This window comes from Sphaeramia orbicularis, chromosome 2 (genome assembly GCF_902148855.1).
Source record: "Sphaeramia orbicularis chromosome 2, fSphaOr1.1, whole genome shotgun sequence".
Taxonomy (NCBI): domain Eukaryota; kingdom Metazoa; phylum Chordata; class Actinopteri; order Kurtiformes; family Apogonidae; genus Sphaeramia; species Sphaeramia orbicularis.
This window is the reverse complement of record NC_043958.1, coordinates 2,219,616-2,237,920: the sequence shown is the minus strand read 5'-3', so window position 1 is coordinate 2,237,920 and position 18,305 is coordinate 2,219,616. Positions and strand designations below refer to the sequence as shown.

Below are 18,305 nucleotides of genomic sequence, written 5' to 3'. Positions count from 1 at the left end.
ATATCTAAATGTGCTGAAGAATACATGTGTATACTGTTAGCTTCATGGCATAATTGGTCAAATTGTGATATCTACATAACTTCCTTCACTTAGCATCATTGGATATGACCTGAAAAAAATAAGAGGATTTACGTAATTATGCTCTGAGGTGAACAGTATAGATTGGAAGCAGCTTTCATACTTTCTTCCGTTCTAGTTGGTTTGTGAGTTCCATCTCAGCTAGCCGTTGCTGGTTGAGGAGAACGAGGTCCCTTGTAACGTCGTGCTGGGCCAGATCAGCCAGATGAAGACCAACATCTTGTAGTTCCTGGAGGCTTCGTAGTTTTGGAGAACACAGGTACAACATGCAGTCAAAAGAGTCCATCCACAACATTTGACCTGAAACAAACAAAAGACCATGAAGGCATTATTTTATATTTTATACGAGGTACTGTCAAACCCTGTAGCATCTACCAGTGTCAATGCGATTACTTTGCACCGAATTGCCCGATCTCCTTCATATTTGGTATTTGCGGCAACTTGGGAAGGTCTTTGGATGAGTTGTTTGGGTGTTGAGCTTCATTCTCAAGGTCAAACTGGGGTTGATGCATCAAATTTGGCCTTTAGAGTCAACGCAGTTAGAGTCAACGCAGTTATTTTTCATCAAATCATCCAATCTCTGTTATGTTTGGTGTTTAGGTGCAGCTTAGGTGTTGGATGACTTCTTTGGGTCGACCTTGACCTTAATTTTCAAGGTCAAATAGGGTTGATGTGTCAAATTTGGCCTTTGGAATCAACATCTACAGGATTACTCTTCATCACATCGTCCAAGCTACTTTATCTTTGGTATTTAGGTGCAACTTGGGAAGTTCTTGGACGAGTTGTTTGGGCGCTGACCTTGACCTTTATTTTCAAGGTCAAACTGGAGTTAACGTGTCAAATTGGACTTTGGAATCAGCATCAACATAATTACTTTTCATGAAATCTTCCAATCTCCATCATATTTGGTATTTAGGTGCAGCTTAGGTGTTGGACGACTTCTTTGGGTCGACCTTGACCTTTTTGTCAAGGTCAAATAGGGTTGACGCATCAAAATTTGGCCTTTGGAATCAACATCAACAGGATTACTCTTCATCACATCGTCCAAGTTACTTCATGTTTGGTATTTAGGTGCAACTTAGGAAGTTCTTGGACGAGTTGCTTGGGTGCTGACCTTGACCTTTATTCTTAAGGTCACATTGGGGTTGGTGCATCAAATTTGGCCTTTAGAATCAACGTCAATGCAGTTACTCTCCATCAAATCATCCAATCTCTGTTATGTTTGGTGTTGAGGTGAAACTTGGGAAGGTCTCAGACAAGTTGTTTGTGTTGACTTTGACCCTTATTTTCAAGGTGAAATTGGAGTTAACGTGTCAAATTGGCCTTTGGAGTCTGCATCAACGCGATTACTCTTCATGAAATCACCCAATCTCATATTTGGTATTTAGGGGCAGCTTAGGTGTTGGATGACTTCTCTGGGTTGACCTTGACCTTACTTTTCAAGGTCAAATAGGGCTGACACGTCGAATGTGACCTTTAGTACTACCCCGATTTATCTCAGTGGTTCTGGGGATGGGGGTTGGAGGGGATGAGATATCAAATTGCGTTTTTGTTTTTCTGCCCCCGTCTTTTATTTTCTCACCTTAACAATGTCGTTTTCTTTTCATTTCTGATTGTGCATTTGTTATGTTGATACCAAAAATGAAGCATAATGTACCAATCGGGGGATCTTAAGTCTGTACTGTGATATGGCTGCATAATAAAATATATCTGAAACAGAAATTTGGCCTTTGGAATCAATGTCAACTGGATTACCCTTCATCACATTGCCCGAGTTACTTCATATTTGATATTTATCTGTAACTTGTGAAGGTCTTGGATGAACTGTTTTGGTGCTGACCTTCGTTCTCCAGGTCAAACTGATCTTTGGAATTAGTATGAACACAATTACTCTTCATCATATTGTCCAAACTACTTCATATTTGTAATTTATTTGCAACTAAATGAATTCAGTGAACTACAGTATATAAGTACAAAATATACAAATTTTATGAACAGTTCTTTTGTAGACCTCACCTCGTAACTTCATTGGACTGCTTGTGTCTTTGTAGCTCTTTAGGATAAACTGACTGTTGATGAATTTCCTGATGCTCTCGATGGTAAAAGTCACCTAGAGGACGAAAATTGAATGGGGGGTCAAGGGTCAAATTCATCCCAATATGATCTCAAGAGGGTCAGAGCAGTAAAATAATAACATAATAATCTATAAATAATGTTAACTCCAAATTTTTCCTGTGTGTTTTAGAGTGAAAAAAGTACAATTACATTAAGTTTCTTCAAGACATGTAAGTGCAGTTTTAACAGTAGTTAACAGTGGACGACAATTTATACATTACAGTAAAACTACAAATCTACAAAACATTTAGTAACAGGCAGAATATAGTTAAAATTACACTTACTTCTCTTAGGACATTTCAAGTTGTTCATATTTGTTCAGGTTATTTTGATATTTTGTAAAAGGATAGTTTGTAAATGGAAATATTTGCATGTAATTCTACTATTTTTTTTACACTAAAACAAAGAAAAACTTGTTGTTGTCATTATTTATAGATTATTATGATAGTATTTAACTTTAGATCCTATTTTTCTGTATGTGGAACCTGAATTAAAGGGGTCATACTTAGCTAATTCCACTTTTATTAGTCTTTGGTTCATTTATTTGCGTATTTGGACCATAATAGTTCATTCAGTTTGAATTTGAACCCTCCAGGTGCTGCAAACACTATATTTATATTTATTTTGGCAAAACTGAGTGGATTTCTACAACCCGTTTGAATTCCTTCTTAATTTGTTGCGTTTTATAGTTATATCACAACATTTGCACATACACTACAAACAAAAAGTTAAGGTTATTTCTTTATTTGTAACTTTTTTTTGTCATTTTTGCCATTTGTAAATAAAATTATGTCTGGTCATTAAAAAATGGGTTTCAATCCAGTTCACACACAAAAAGTAAAAAGTGCTGTGCAAGAATCCCAACTGAAGAAAACAGCCTAAAAAATTCAAATATCCTTAACTTTTTGTTTGTGGTGGATAAGGTCCAGACTTCCGATGAACATTTCTCTGAGTATGCCATAATTGTTTGTCAGCAGCAGTTGTTGTCGTCCATACCGAAAATATGTCCAAACTTTGACCCGATTTCCTAAAATGTTCAGTTGTTGGTTGAACGGGACAGAGCAGCACAGCCAATAACCTGGAGGGGGCGGGGCTTAAAGTGGCTCATTTGCATTTAAAGGGCCAGTGCTCAAAACCACCTTTCTGGTGTCATTAGTCAGAAATAGGGTTGAAGATGGACCTGTGGAGTTGAATGAATGAAGAATTCAGAGCCAAGCAGAGCATTTACAGTTTATGGAGACCACAGAGAAATGAGGGAAAATGAAGAATTCCATTTAAAAAAGAAAAATATCACTCCTTTAAAATGATTTTTACTTAATTGTTATTAGCTTCAGTGTAGTTTTTGCATTTTAAGGACTGGACCCTTTGGTGGGCCTGTTCTACTGAGACAGTGAGACAAAATGAGCCTTTCATGCTCCATAATTTAGTTTGATTTGTGTGTTCATTTGTTTTTGTATGTCAGTGTCTGTGCTATAGCAGTGGGTTACCGACCTGAGGGTGAATAATAGCAAAGTACTGGTCCATCGTAGCATCTTCAGTCAGGAGACCTGGGATAAACTTTTGTAAGTTCACCCCCGTCTGCCTGACCTTTAGCTAACAAACACAGAGATGGTGCATGAACACAAAGCATCGTCAGTGTCAGTAAAGCAGGGGTCTCAAACTCAACTTCCCTGGGGGCCGCTGGAGGTTGAGTCTGGGTCAGGCTGGACCGCATTAAGTATTCCACAAAAAAGGGGTTTCTTTACTTTGCTTGCCGCTAGTAGCCTGCACTTTTTGATGAACTCGCCTTCTTTGAATGTCTTTCTGGCTCGAACAATCACTCAAATCAAACACTCACCACGTCGCTAGCTTCGACTGCTGCTTCATTCTCTTTGTTTGTTTTCTTGAATAAATCTTGTTGCTTCAATAGACATTTTTTCAGATTGGCGACCCGGTTCTTTCTCTCATCTCCCTGGTGTTTTGTAAACTCCTCAGCATGTCTAGTTGAGTTATGATGTCAGACGCTGTATTCCTTATACACCGAAACTTTCTCTGTGTATATCAGACACATAGGGGGTCTCTGTGCTCCACAAAAAAATATTCCGTCTCCCATTTTTCCTTAAATTGCCTGGACTCGTTGCCAACCTTTCTCTTCATGGCACTGGGTGATGGTATTTATCTTCCGTCCACTTGGTGTCACTCTGGAATATGTTTCAACTAAGTGACTAACGTTCATACTTCCCCAGGTACTTTGCAGTTGGCTAGCTTGACAACCGTTGACAACAAATGCTGCCCAAAGCTGTCACGAGACTATCTATGGTAGCCCATAAGTGATAAAAATAGATAAAATAAAAGTGTGGCAAGACTCAGCAAAAAGGTACGTTTGAGAACTATGTGTGAGCTGCACTAACACTAAAATTTGATGTCAAGTAGGCGGCCACAAAATATCATCCCATGGGCCTCAATTGGCCCTCAGGCCGCAAGTTTGAGACCCCTGTAGTAAAGAAAAAATCCACAAAATCATGAATTAATGAAATGCACACAAACATGTGAAACCTTACGTTTCTGTCAAAGACGATATGAAAGGGAAAGGCATTACAGAAAGCTTTCTCCTCTATCCACAGTTTGTCAGGGTAACATGGAGTGAAGGTGCCCTGGAAACTGCCTAGGAAATAAACCAAACATGAACATTAGCATTGAAGAAATAAAGAAAAAATGAAAAAAAAGTCTGGAGCTTTTTTCAGGATTGTATTCGCAATTAAATTCATGAGTGTGACTCAGAGTGAGCACAAACACTCACCTTTACCCACATGGTCTTAGTCGTGTTCACAGATTAGCCTTCACACACAGGAATAGAGCAAAATACTGCATCTGCTGAACTCTACTAAGGCTCTAATGTCCGCTCACATGCTTTTGTCTCTGTATTTACATTCAATCTGATAAATGTGAAGTACGAACAGCAGGAAAAACAAAGGTTTCAGGGAAAAAACAGCTTCTATGAACCAAAGTGGTCGTATAGAGTTTTTGTTTGGAGTCAGTGCTCGTCATCATCAAATTGTCCAATCTCCGTCATATTTAGAATGTAGGTGCAACATGGGAAGGTCTTGGATGACTTCTTCGGACTTTCTTGACCTTCATTTTCAAGGTCAAACAGGGTCGATGCACAAAATTAGGCCTTTGGAATCAGCGTCAACACAGTTAGTGGTCATCAAATCATCCGAACTACTTCATATTTAATATTTAGCTGCAACATGAGAAGCTCTCGGATGAGTTGTTTGGACGCTGACCTTGACCTTCATTTTCAAGGTCAAACAGAGGTCAATGCATGAAACTGGGCCTTTGGAATCAGCACCAACGCGGTTAGTCATCAGCAAATTGTCCAACTGCCGTCATCGTTAGCATTTAGGTGCAACTTGAGAAGGTCTTTAATGACTTTTTTGGACTTTCTTGACCTTCATTTTCAAGGCAAATAGGGTCAACGCATAAAATTTGGCCTTCAGAATCAGCATAATCGCGGTTAGTCTTCATCAAATCATCCAAGTTACTTCATATTTGATATTGAGCTGGAACTTGGGAAGCCCTGGGATGAGACGTTTGGACGCTAACCTTGACCTTCATGTTTGAGATCAAATAGAGGCTGACACATAAAATTTGGCCTTTGGAATCAGCGTCAACACAGTTAGTCATCAGCAAACTTTCCAATCTCCATCATCTTCAGTATTTAGGTGCAACTTAAGAAGGTCTTGAATGACTTCTTGGGACTTTCTTGACCTTCATTTTCAAGGTCAAACAGGGTCGACGTGCCACATTCGGCCTTTGGAATCTGCGTCAATGCACTTAGTCTTCATCAAATCTTTTCCAAAGGAGAAGGAGGACATTTGGTGAAACATTTAGTCCTTTTCATTTGTAAATGACTGATAGTCTTTGATTGCTTTCCTTTTGAATGTTTCATGTGTGTTGGTCAAAACTGATTCTGTTGTCTGTTGTCAGTCTGAGGTACATATTTGAAAAGACACTGTGATGGACTTTGATTGGAGGTATTCAGTATGTTCTGTTTTTGTTAACAACTATTAACTATTAACTTCTGCAAAATGTCACAAAAACTGTTAAGATGATCACCAGTGGAATCGTGGTGTTAGTATAAGTCCATAATTTGTCATTTTAGCCATTTAAATTATTTCTTTTTTTTTTTAATTTTGTTTTTATTGAAGCATAAGAGACACAGCATCTTCCCGTCACATTAATCTGTTACATATTCCTCACAGTGTACATATATTAAAAAACAAAACAAAACAAAACCATTCTCCATCAAACAGGGTACAGTGAGGCTAATATATTTCTGGTTGTCTCTGTCCCACTTTTTTAGGGATTAGAAGTGACTTTTTTTTCTTCAAACATCCAGAGAGAGAACAGCATGGACATATCTAGCTTTGTATAATATTCAATAGAAAAGAACGATTACAAGCGATATTAATACAGAATGAAAATAAAAAAGGACATATTAAATCAAATAGTCTCCTTTTATATCACCAAGGGAACATTTGGCGTGTACTGTTTCACATAATTTTCCCGTTTTTCCCAATGGTTGATGAATGTGAATCATTCCTACCATAACTCAAACCTGTTTTTTTTTTTTATCCGGTGCTGCAGTGTATACTGAGTGACCACAAGTGTTTAGTTGTACATTCTTGTTATATTCACCTTTTTCTGACAGAACCACCTCCCTGATCAGGTCCCAGCCGTTCTTCTGCACAGGCAGCGACATACGTTTATCCCTCATTCTTCTGAAATATTCTTCCTGGAGGGAGAATATGACATAGAACCCAGGCGGGAGAGCTGACATATGGATCATATACAGGACATTTGAGACCACAGTGAACTCCTAAAACCACCAACCTCCCTGATTAGAGTGGATGTGAATGGGTGGATGTGAACTCCGAGCTCGTTCGGTTGGTTGATCAGTTTTACCCGGAAGACGACATGTTCCTTCTTCCCCGTCCTCTCGTCTTCCTCAGACTGACTGAGAACTGTCATATTCACTTTAATGTCAAAAAAGTCTTTGGCGACTGCCTCTATGATACCTATAAATAAATAAAAAAAAAAAAAAACACACGATGGGTAAAGAAGGAAAGGTAGAGTGAATGACCGAGAGAAAATGTATGTTTATAACTGACTGCACACAGATTTAGGGAAGAATGGAGTAAAATTATTATTGTAATTTAACGATAATAAAAAATGTTAGTTATCATTAGTATCTACTGTGACAATATTTATGACTCTAAAATGACAAAGTGCTATGAATGAATGAATGTTTATAGTTGAATTCATGAAGAATTCAGACCCAATTTACATTTACACTTTATGTAGACCACGGAAAACTAACGAAATGACGAAAACTAGCATTGAACAAACATTTCCGTTAACTGAAGTAAATAAAAACTATAGTTAAAAGAAAAAAACAATAACTGAAACTGCATTGTGTGCTTACAAAACTAACAAAAACATATAAAAATTATGGATAAAATTCCCTTAATTTTCATCTTTGTCAATGTCGGATTGATGTGAAATCAATTTATTTCGCTCGAGTAATTTTCGCTGGCGGCACCATACGAGAGAAAGCAGCAGAGTCCTGTATGGGGTTTATTAGAATAGGGTGGAAACGAAGGTAAATGATACGATAAAACTAAACTAAAACTAAGCATTGAGAAAAAAAACCAAAAACTAATAAATCTGCTTACTGGGGGGGTAAGTCTCAGTTAGTCGATATAACCAAATGTAACTTTTCAGTAACGTCAGTGGGTACAACAGCTGCTTATCGAGTCATTTGAAGACATTAGAAACTCCACAGATGAAAGACTGGGTCTGTGCAAGGAGGGTCAATGGAAAAGCGACGAGTGACACCTGATTGATTTCGAGGGTTGGCGTACTTCAAACTGTTCACACACATTCAGTCATGTTTGTGTATTCTTCAAACATGTCGGTGGATCTCTGTAATTAAGAGAAAGAGTGTAAAAAAACCCAGTCTGTACCTGGTACAATATGATGCAGACCCTTCCTGTCCGAGTAGTAGTGGAGCAGCATCGTCCCGTCCTCTGCCGTCTCCACACGGAAAGATGGTGCATTCATTTCCTAAAAACAGAAACTCATCTAAAATACATTTATACACAAGTATTTTAGATGAAGTATGTTAAATACAGGTTTTGGGTATGTTGTATGGTTGGAAAATATAAGAAAAATCCAAAATATAAAAGATAATAATATAATAAATGGTGATAAATCACTTGGTAACAGTTCAAAGTGCACAAAATAATGAACAAATTTAAGAAAATTATCCAAAAAAATGAACAAGACAGTGAAAAAAAAAGAACCATATAATGAAAACACTGACTGTAAAATGAAGATGAACAAAAAAAAAAATTAACAAAAAACAGATGAAATAATCAGGAAAATAGTTAAAAAAGGTACAAGAATAACAAAATAATAACTAAATAAGGAAGATGAACAAACATGAACAAAAAACAGATGAAATAATCAGGAAAATAGCTGAAAAGGCACAAAAATAAAATAAAAAAATAGCAAAATAATAAATTCAGAAGATAAACAAAAAATGAACAAAAAACAGATGAAATAGGAAAAAAAAGGCACAAAAATAATAAAATAATAAATAAATTAAGAAGATGAACAAAAAAATGAACAAAAAACCGGATGAAATAGTCAAGAAAATAGTTAGAAAGGCACAAGAATAACAAAATAATAAATAAATTAAGAAGAACCAAAAAAATGAGCAAAAAAACAAAAACAAAAAACAAAACAGAAGAAATAATCAGGAAAAAAGGCACAAAAATACCAAAATAATAAATTAAGATGAACAAAAAATGAACAAAAAACAGATGAAATAATCAGGAAAATAGTTAAAAAGGCACAAAAATAAACATATGACCTTTAGCTTCTAGAACTCATTCACCACTAAAACCTATGAACTTAAATAAATGAGTGGATGAAGATACTTAGTTTAATTCTATATTTTACTACAAAAAAAGTCGCTTTTTCATCAGTTTTCTCTGTTTTTGATTTAATAACCTTTGAATTTACTTTAATGAACAGCTACATGATCAGTGAATTAAATATAAGAAAATATAGGATTTGAACATGACAGTATATGTATTTTATATGTATTTGCCTGTAGTGGACTCGTTGGTCCTTTAAGGATGTGGATTTAAACTACAGGGGTTCCCAAAGGGGGGGACGCACACCCCCAGGGGTACCAGAAATTTACTGGGAAAATACATTAAATAAGTCATCATGTACTGAAAACAAAATAAGTAATGAAAAATTACAGAAGAGGATTAGGGCCACTGGAAAAAAAAAAAAATTAAGGCCCAATAGAATTTTTTTTTTTTTTTTTTATCATTATTATTATTCTGAGAAAAAAGTCAGAATTCAGACTTTTTTCTCAGAATTCTGACTTTAATCTCAGAACAATAATAATAAAAAATAAATAAATTTAAAACAGTCAGAATTCTGAGATAAAAGTCAGAATTGTGACATTTTTTCTCATAATTGTAATAAAAAATATATATATTGGACCTTCTTTTTTTTTTTTTTCCCCAGTGGCCCTAATCGTCTTCCGTAGAAAATAAAACACAATAAATACATTCATGTAATAAAACAGACACTTCTGACCTTATTACATTTCAATATTTGTATTTTTTATATTATTATCATTATTATTATTGTCTGTCATCTTGTTTAAGCTTTGGCAACATTTCACGAACATTTCTATTTTATATTATTCAAGATGAGTTTATTTGAGTAGATAAGGAATTATTTTTTGTTGATGAAAAGTTCATTTATTTATTTGTCTTGGCAATGAAAGAGGACATTTTTCAGTTTATGTTTTGCACTAAATTTGCTTCTGAGGATCACCGTCAGTCCCATCCTACCTGATAGGACAGGGCCAGGTAACTGTGGAGCGCGTCCAGATTCCCGATGAACTCCACCAGAGTTCCCCCCAGTGTTCGCAGCATGGTGTCGTAACCGGCCTGTTTACAGAAACTGAAGAAATGTTCTCCGAACAGTTTTAGAACCGTATCAGCAGGAACATCTGAGACAGAACACAGAACACACCAAGGTTCGAACAGTTCACTTTTATTTACTTTGGAATTTTCAGTTGGGGTTGATTTGTTTGTAGAGCAGGTTGGATAGTTTTCATTAGTTTTGTTTAGTTTTTTTCTGAATGCTTAGTTTTTTCATCTTTTATCTTGAATCAAGCAAAAGAAAAAAATGTTGAATTAAGCAAAAAAAAAAAAAAAAAACATGAATTAAGCAAAAAATAAAAATCTTGAATTAAGTAAAAAAAAAAAAAAAATCTTGAATTAAGCAAAAAAAATCTTGAATTAAGCAAAAAAATAATAAATCTTGAATTAAGCAAAAAATAATCTTGAATTAAGCAAAAAAAAATTTTGAATTCAGCAAACAAATCTTGATTTAAGAAAAAAAATCTTGAATTGAGCAAAAAAATATCTTGATTTAAGCAAAAAAAATTTAATTAAGGAAAAAAATAAAAATTTTGAATTAAGCAAAAAAAAAATAAAATCTTGAATTCATCAAACAAATATTGAATTAAGCAAAAAAAATAAATAAATAAAAATCTTGAATTAAGCAAAAACAAAATTTTGAAGATAATCCCGTCATATTCTAATAAATCCCAGACAGGACTCTGCTGCGTTCGTCCATCTTTAATACCATGTTTCCAGGTCGAGTGGGGACGAGAAGACGACTGGAAACCATAAGTGACGGACGGTGAAGTTTTTTTTAAATCTCAGATAAAGATGATTTCTAAAAAAAAAACAAAAACAAAAAAAACAAAAACAAACCCAAACCGCTGTAGTCCAGTGGAAGTGGACTCCTTACCCAACAGAGAACAGACCTCCTTCACCAGGTCCAGGGTCAGGACGTCATCATATACAGTGTAGGTCATAAACGTGTCCTGGACTCCTGGGGCAGAGCTGCGCACAAACAAACAAACAAACAAACAAACAAAACCACTGACAGTTCCAGCAGGTCGACACCACAAACAGATTCAAAGTGAAAAGAGAGAATGAACCCAAACCTGATCTGGTCCCAGACCTCCAGACCAAACCGGTCCACCACCAGAGACTGGAGGCAGCTGTTGATGAACCCGTACTGGAAGAACACAAACACTGATCAGATACCAGGACCAGGTCTACAGGTCCCACCTCAGACAAACCCCAGGACCAGGTCTACAGGTCCCACCTCAGACAAACCCCTGGACCAGGTCTACAGGTCCCACCTCAGACAAACCCCAGGACCAGGTCTACAGGTCCCACCTCAGACAAACCCCTGGACCAGGTCTACAGGTCCCACCTCAGACAAACCCCTGGACCAGGTCTACAGGTCCCACCTCAGACAAACCCCTGGACCAGGTCTACAGGTCCCACCTCAGACAAACCCCTGGACCAGGTCTACAGGTCCCACCTCAGACAAACCCCTGGACCAGGTCTACAGGTCCCACCTCAGACAAACCCCTGGACCAGGTCTACAGGTCCCACCTCAGACAAACCCCTGGACCAGGTCTGCATGTCCTACTCCCTAATAACTGTTCCTGGTAAATCTTTAACAGGCAGGTGACTATATTTGGTCATTTCCACCAGCGTTAACCCTTTAACCCCTGTCATGTCTGTGCTGAGCGTTCTTTGTATTTGTATTTATTTTTTTGTGCTGAGCGTTCTTGTTCTTTTTTTTGTTATTTTTTGTGCTGTGTTCTTTTTTTTTTATTTTTTGTGCTGAGCGTTCTGAATGTAGGATTTATTTCAAATATTCAGACAAATTCAACCGTTTCCTCAGTAGGAAACATCTCCAGTCGTGCTGATAGAACAGACCTTGTTCTTCCCATAGTCATCTGAGCATGCTCAGTTCACCTGTTCACCTGTAATCTCTGCCCCCCCCTCCCTGTTGGAGCACCTTATGGACCCTTTTTCTCTGGATCCGGTCCTTGTCAGACCCACAGGGCTCACATTGACCTGGTGGACTTGAACACTAATAAACTCCTTCTTCTTCTGGGGCTGAAGGGGTCACCTGCTCAGAGGACTTCCTGTGGGCGGGGCCTGTTAGAACTCAGTTGGGATGTCGTTAACACCTCCGTAGCAGACTCTCCTGAGCCCTGGACACGTGGGGGGGGGGGGTCACACCTTCTGTCCCAGTGGGTACTGACCCTGGTTCTGGTCGGGTTCAGGGGAATAAAGTGGATCCAATGGGAAATGGAAACTAGAAACCTGTCAACCCAGACCCCCCCCCCCCCCCCCCCCCCCATCCAAACATATTTCATTTATTTAACCCCTAAAGACCCAAACATCTCCCAAAACACCCAACTGATCTAAACTGTTTAACCCATAAAGGCCCAGCGCTACTTTTATGTCCGTTTTTCTTCATATTTAACGTTTCTTAAGTGACTGATCACCATTTATTATAATATTATCTGTATTTTGCAGTTGATCAGTTTAAATCATGTATTTTCCTGTATTTAATTCACTGATCATGAAGACGTTCAATAAAGCTCAGAGTAAATTCAAAGGTTATTTTATCAAAAACAGAAAAATGAAGAAAAAGCATCTTTTTCAGTCCAATCTGTCATTAACTGAACATAACAACTGGTGAATCAGTGTTGTAGAAGATGACATTTTGTTGTTTATTTTATTCATTTTTCTTCAACTTTGTTCAGTTTGAGACTTATTTTGTTCATGTTACTTATTATTTAGTTGATTTATTATTCATTTCATTCTCTTTATGTTCATTTTGTTGCTCATTTTATTTAACTTTAATACATTGCCTTTTTTTTTTTTTTTACATGATTTATTTTGCAGGTTTTTATTTATTTTTATTCATTTCATCCTCTGTCATTGATCCAACTCCATGGGTTTTACTGGTGAATCAATGTTGTAGAAGATAACATTTTGTTGTCTATTTTATTCATTTTTCTTCAATTTTGTTCAGTTCGAGACTTATTATGTTTATGTTACTTATTATTTTTATTTATTATTCTTTTATGTTCATTTTATTCATTACTTTGGCTCTTTATGTTCATTTTGTTGCTTTTTTTTAGTTTATTTTAGTAAATCTTTGCTTATTTTTTCACATCATTTATCATTTTGCAGGTTTATTTATTTTTAAATTCATTTCATTCATTAATCCACTGTCATTGATCCAACTCTATGGGTTTTACTGGTCAATCAATGTCATAGAGGATGCCAGTGTTTCCATGGTAACTACAGAGCCTCTGAACGTCCAAATGGGTCATATCTGATGACCATGAAAAGACGACAAACTGTATTTCACACCAATTATTTACATGTACTGATAGGATTAATGGATCAACAGGTATTAAACAGTTTAAATAAGTAGACGGTTTTGGTCGATAATAGATGTTTGAGTCGTTGTGGGTTAATATGTGTTGATCTGCTGATCCTTAATGATCTTTAATTATCGCAAAAGACTAATACTTCAAGTGTTTCAAACTCTTTGCATTCTACCTACTGTCGGCTGTTCTACTTTAGTGTGAATATTGATAATAAAATATACTAAACAGAGTGCCTTTGATGTGTCAGATTAGAAAACTGCACTTACCATGGCTTTACGGTTGGGTTTGTCCGACCACAGTGATGCTCCTGTGGACCGTTCCCCTCCTCCGCCTCCTCCTTCTGTTGTAGTTGATGGTAACAAAGCATCCTCACAATATATTCTGATCATTATAAGACCAAGCAAAGGCAAAGGCAAAGGCAAAGGCAAAGGCAAAGGCGGAGCTAAACGACTAGAGCAGAGCACCAAAGTGTTGGAAAATGGAAGAATGGAAATTAAATATATGTGGAGAAAAAAAAGCTATTGAAAGGAAATCTGAATATTGTTGACCACACGGTATTAAAACTGTTTTTCTGGACATTAGTGTGACAAAAGGTGGACATATATGAGGACATCAGAGCACTGGGGACAAACCGGTGGGTTAATCTGATTTATTATAATCAGATTAACCCATAAAGACCCACAGCTATAATATTTTATGAAGAAGGGGCGGGATTAAATAAATTCCACTTCCCACCCATTTTCGGGCTCATAAATCAAACTATTGTGCTATTTTTCATCCTAAGATTGTTCTGATTGTGGATTTTTGTGTTATTATTATTATAATTATTATTATTTCACTGGTCAACAACAAATTTATTGTTGAAGTTTTTTGAGCTGATTTAGGATAATTTTGGTGTGCTGAATCCAAAAATCACATTAATTTTGCTCAATCAGGTCAAGTTTCTGAACTATGCTACATATTGGCTTTTTAACATTTTTGCTTACATTTATGGGCATTTTCACATCATATGATACAAAATTCTTTCATATTTCTTGCAATAAACAAGTTCTGAAGATTTTACTTTTGCCAATTTATGATTGTTTTTTTTTTTTTATATTACAGATGAATGAAATGACTTCGACGAGAAGATCTTGCAAAAATAAGCCTGACGTATTCTGCTACATCTGCGGTGAATACATAATAAAAAATAAATAATAAATACATCCTGTTAGAAAATGATTTTTTTTCTCTTAAAACCTATTTTGGGTGAGAACTATATAAAAAATCAACTGATAAAATCACAAAAATGTAATCAATTTTGTGAGAAGATCAAATTTTTCAAAAATCAAATCAGCAAAAAAACCTGACCTGATTGAGAAAAACAGATGTCATTGTTGGATTTAGCGGTGCAAAATGGTCCGAATTCAGTTGAAAAAACCAATACAACTTGCAAAAAACTTTTTTTTGCAACCCAGCGTTATTACGATTTCTGATTTCCTCGTTCACATACTGTATGATGACTAGTTTCCTATACATACTGGATCGGTGCAAAAAGTCAGGTGTGACGGATCGAGTACAAACCAATAGGATTTGGGAATGGTACATGTTTAGACTTCTCATCCAACCACAGTCTGATTCACTCTATCCAGATGGCGCCATTTATCTGGAGAGTTTTTCATTTGAATGATGACAAGCCGCAATGAAACAGGAGTAAGGAGGCTATTTTTAAAATGTAAGAAGTAGAAGGAAAAAGTCAACTTAAAAATAATTATTCCAGTGAAGTATAAATAACCCAAATTTATACTTAAGGTAAAGCAGTATTTGTACTTTGTTACTTGACACCTCTGTATATTTTATGGTTCTAAACTGCGTACAGTTCACACGGGTGCTTGTTGTACTTTCCTTTCACTGTGAGTGTACCTGTACATCCACATGTGACAAATAAAGATCTTGAATCATTTCCAAGGAGGAGTCTGGAGCTGTTATTCAACCTGCGTTCAACACTCGAGGTCGGACCTCTGAAGGACCCTCTGACTGGTCAGCGGTGCCTTTAACTCATCCATGTTGATTTGCAGCGAGTAGATGTTTCTAATGAGAAGTGACAGCGGAAAAGGCTTGTATCTCCGTTAGCCTTTAGCTTAGCATCAGCTCTGCATCCACACTGGATCTTCTTTTGCATGAGTTTGACAGCAGTGGGTCAAGTTCCATTCCAGAAGGCCTATCCTCACAGTTCATTCACTGGAATAATATGGGATCCTTTAAGACATATCATAAATACAGTGTTTATTTCATTTATTTAATACACTTTAAGTAGAACAGTTCCACAAAATGTAAAGTGCATCCCGTCTGAGGAACAGTTTTATGTGGAATCTGTGCCACAAATCTAACGAGATGAAAAAGAACATTGGGTTACGGACAAGACTATTATTTACAATATAAATCTTTATTTGACAGCCCAATTCAGCTCTGGTTTGTTTAAGTTAATAATGAAAATGCACAGAAATACATTAAGTCTCGAGTTAGACTCAAATACGGTCCGTTAAAATATGTCTCAAACACTATTACACTTAAATAAATATATACCTACATATATGTCGTCCACATCTGATATTATGGAAAAACTGCAAAAAACCTACGACCTGGATGGTATTCACCAGTTTGTCATGGATTTTTAGATTTAGAAAAAAAAAAATCTGTAGGAGAAGGAAGGAGGGGTGTTGTATAATGGACTATATTTAAGTCACCTGAGTGTAAATAATAGAGCTTTTATTTAATTGTACCAAAAAAAGCCTTTCTCTAAGTGTCGGACAGCTTGACAGTGAAAATACTCCCGTCCTAGTGTTTCTACGTGGAGAACAGGGGCCCAGTGGAGGCAGCAGTGAAAACAGGGCCAGTGTAAAGTCCTGGACCATCAACAGGAACCTGCAAACAGAGGAAGAAACATGCTTTTGTCAGTCGTCAACTTTGTGGAAATGCAACACAAATATAGACCCTGTCCATGCTGGTAAACAGTGATGATGCATTCTGTGGGCGGGGCCTAACTGGTGGCAGTAAGTCACAGTTAGGGTGTCAACAGTACATGGAAGGAACGTGAAAATCAGAAGAGAAACAGAATAATGGAAGAGCCAGAGGCCTTCGATTATTTTAAGGGTCTGTCAACGAGAGGCAAGGGCCCAAGCCCAGTTCAGCCCTTAGCCCTTGCACTTGACACTACCCCTTGTTTCAGAGCTGAAAAGGGTAGTGGTCGAAACATTATGAAATGGGACAATCCTTTGCAACCTGTTACGTCATTGTAGTTCTATGTAACCTTACCTCTCCCAGAGCCTGCAGGGCAACAGTCGCTGCCATGGCCTTGGCATGTTTTTTATTAGGACTAGCCGTCTGTGGTTGGTAGTCCACACCATTCACTGTGACCTTGGAAGAACATATTGAAAAAGAAATGTAAGAATCAGAGAACCACAGGAGACAGAAAACAACGACGTATGAATAAGATCAGAAAACACTGGGAAGGTAGAGGACACAAAGTAAACACTAAAGACAGGCAGCAAGTGACTTGTGTTTTCATCCAGCAGCATTTATTACATTTTCAATTCCTGCATAAAAAAAGTTAGAATGGAGTCCCAAAAAAAAAAAAAATAAATAAATAAATGAATGTGAATAAATGCAATGGAAACTTATTTTGCCAATAATTACACTATTCATACAAGAAATGTACATGTAGGAAGGAAGGAAGGATGGATGGGTGGATGAATGAATAAATGAATGAATGGATGGATGATTTGATGGATTAATGGATGGATGAATAAATGAATGGATGGATGGATGATTCTACGGATGGATGGATGGATGGATGGATGGATGGATATCCAAAGCCTAACCCCTCTACTCTCCAGCGGTGCAGAATTAAAATGTCGGACCTTGAAGAGGAAGTTCTTGCGGTGGTCTGGTCCGCTGTGGTGAACCATGACGAAGTCTGGCTGCATGATCCTCCTCTTATTACACAACTCAATGAGCGCAGACACTGGGTGTTTTCCTGTCAGACACAGAGGGGAGGGACCCACACAACCATCACATATAGGCTGTTGCCGTGGGCGACCGCACATAAACACATCATCATTTTGCCCTTTTTTTTTTTGTTTGTTTACAATTTGCAGGAGCCGCAATTTTGATAAAAACCAACGAATGAATGAAAATATGTGGATGTAAAAAGTCAGAGCATGACACTGTTTTTAAGTACGAGACTTGGGTTTGACCAGGTGGAAGGACTGGATTTAAACTGGTCAGTCATGGAGAAGACTTTTCAAGTATGGTTTTGTTAATGCGTATGTGTGTATGTGTGTGTGTGTGTGTGTGTGTGTGTGTGTGTGTGTGTGTGTGTGTGTTACCCATTAGATCCTTTGTTACCACCAGTCCTCCCGTCTGCTTCTGGGGCTTCTCTCCTTCTGCCACTAACCCTGAAACCCAGCAGACACACCTGCATCATGTGTCTGTCACTGCAGTTACTGTTCCATGACCTGTGTCACATCAGCTCCACAGGGTTCAAGTCAACTTATTATCATATTATTATCTTAAAATCATATAATTATCTTATTATCATATTTCTTATTATCATAGTTGTTTGTTTGTTTACACTTTAGCAGCAAAACTATTGGTTGAATTCATACCAAATTGGGATTATAGTTTACCAGTGACCCAGAACAGATGTGATTACATTTTGGGAAAAATAGGTAAAAGTTCAAATTTTTTATAAATTCTTTTTATCTATTTTTTCCTG

General features: G+C 37.0%; 2 protein-coding genes and 1 long non-coding RNA gene across 3 annotated transcripts in view; 1 reads left to right on the top strand and 2 right to left on the bottom strand.

Annotated features, from left to right (window-relative positions):
* Positions 1-13,911, bottom strand: part of gucy1b2 (guanylate cyclase 1, soluble, beta 2) — a 24,881-nt gene extending 10,970 nt beyond the window's left edge. Inside the window, exons 1-11 of the mRNA XM_030153031.1 lie at positions 13,816-13,911; positions 11,285-11,358; positions 11,086-11,180; positions 10,116-10,276; positions 8,202-8,301; positions 7,069-7,253; positions 6,874-6,970; positions 4,734-4,837; positions 3,685-3,786; positions 2,095-2,188; positions 182-378 (exon numbers count right to left, since the gene is read on the bottom strand). Of these exons, the coding sequence (XP_030008891.1) occupies positions 182-378; positions 2,095-2,188; positions 3,685-3,786; positions 4,734-4,837; positions 6,874-6,970; positions 7,069-7,253; positions 8,202-8,301; positions 10,116-10,276; positions 11,086-11,180; positions 11,285-11,358; positions 13,816-13,818 (1,212 nt within the window). The 5' untranslated portion in view covers positions 13,819-13,911. The remainder of the gene's footprint in view (positions 1-181; positions 379-2,094; positions 2,189-3,684; positions 3,787-4,733; positions 4,838-6,873; positions 6,971-7,068; positions 7,254-8,201; positions 8,302-10,115; positions 10,277-11,085; positions 11,181-11,284; positions 11,359-13,815) is intronic.
* LOC115433018 (uncharacterized) overlaps positions 4,381-18,305 on the top strand; it is a 22,345-nt gene continuing 8,420 nt past the window's right edge. The window contains exon 1 of the long non-coding RNA XR_003937293.1: positions 4,381-4,668. This is a non-coding gene — a long non-coding RNA (uncharacterized LOC115433018). The remainder of the gene's footprint in view (positions 4,669-18,305) is intronic.
* sonb (SON DNA and RNA binding protein b) overlaps positions 15,954-18,305 on the bottom strand; it is a 15,619-nt gene continuing 13,267 nt past the window's right edge. The window contains exons 12-15 of the mRNA XM_030153094.1: positions 17,917-17,985; positions 17,449-17,564; positions 16,844-16,945; positions 15,954-16,453 (exon numbers count right to left, since the gene is read on the bottom strand). Of these exons, the coding sequence (XP_030008954.1) occupies positions 16,376-16,453; positions 16,844-16,945; positions 17,449-17,564; positions 17,917-17,985 (365 nt within the window). The 3' untranslated portion in view covers positions 15,954-16,375. The remainder of the gene's footprint in view (positions 16,454-16,843; positions 16,946-17,448; positions 17,565-17,916; positions 17,986-18,305) is intronic.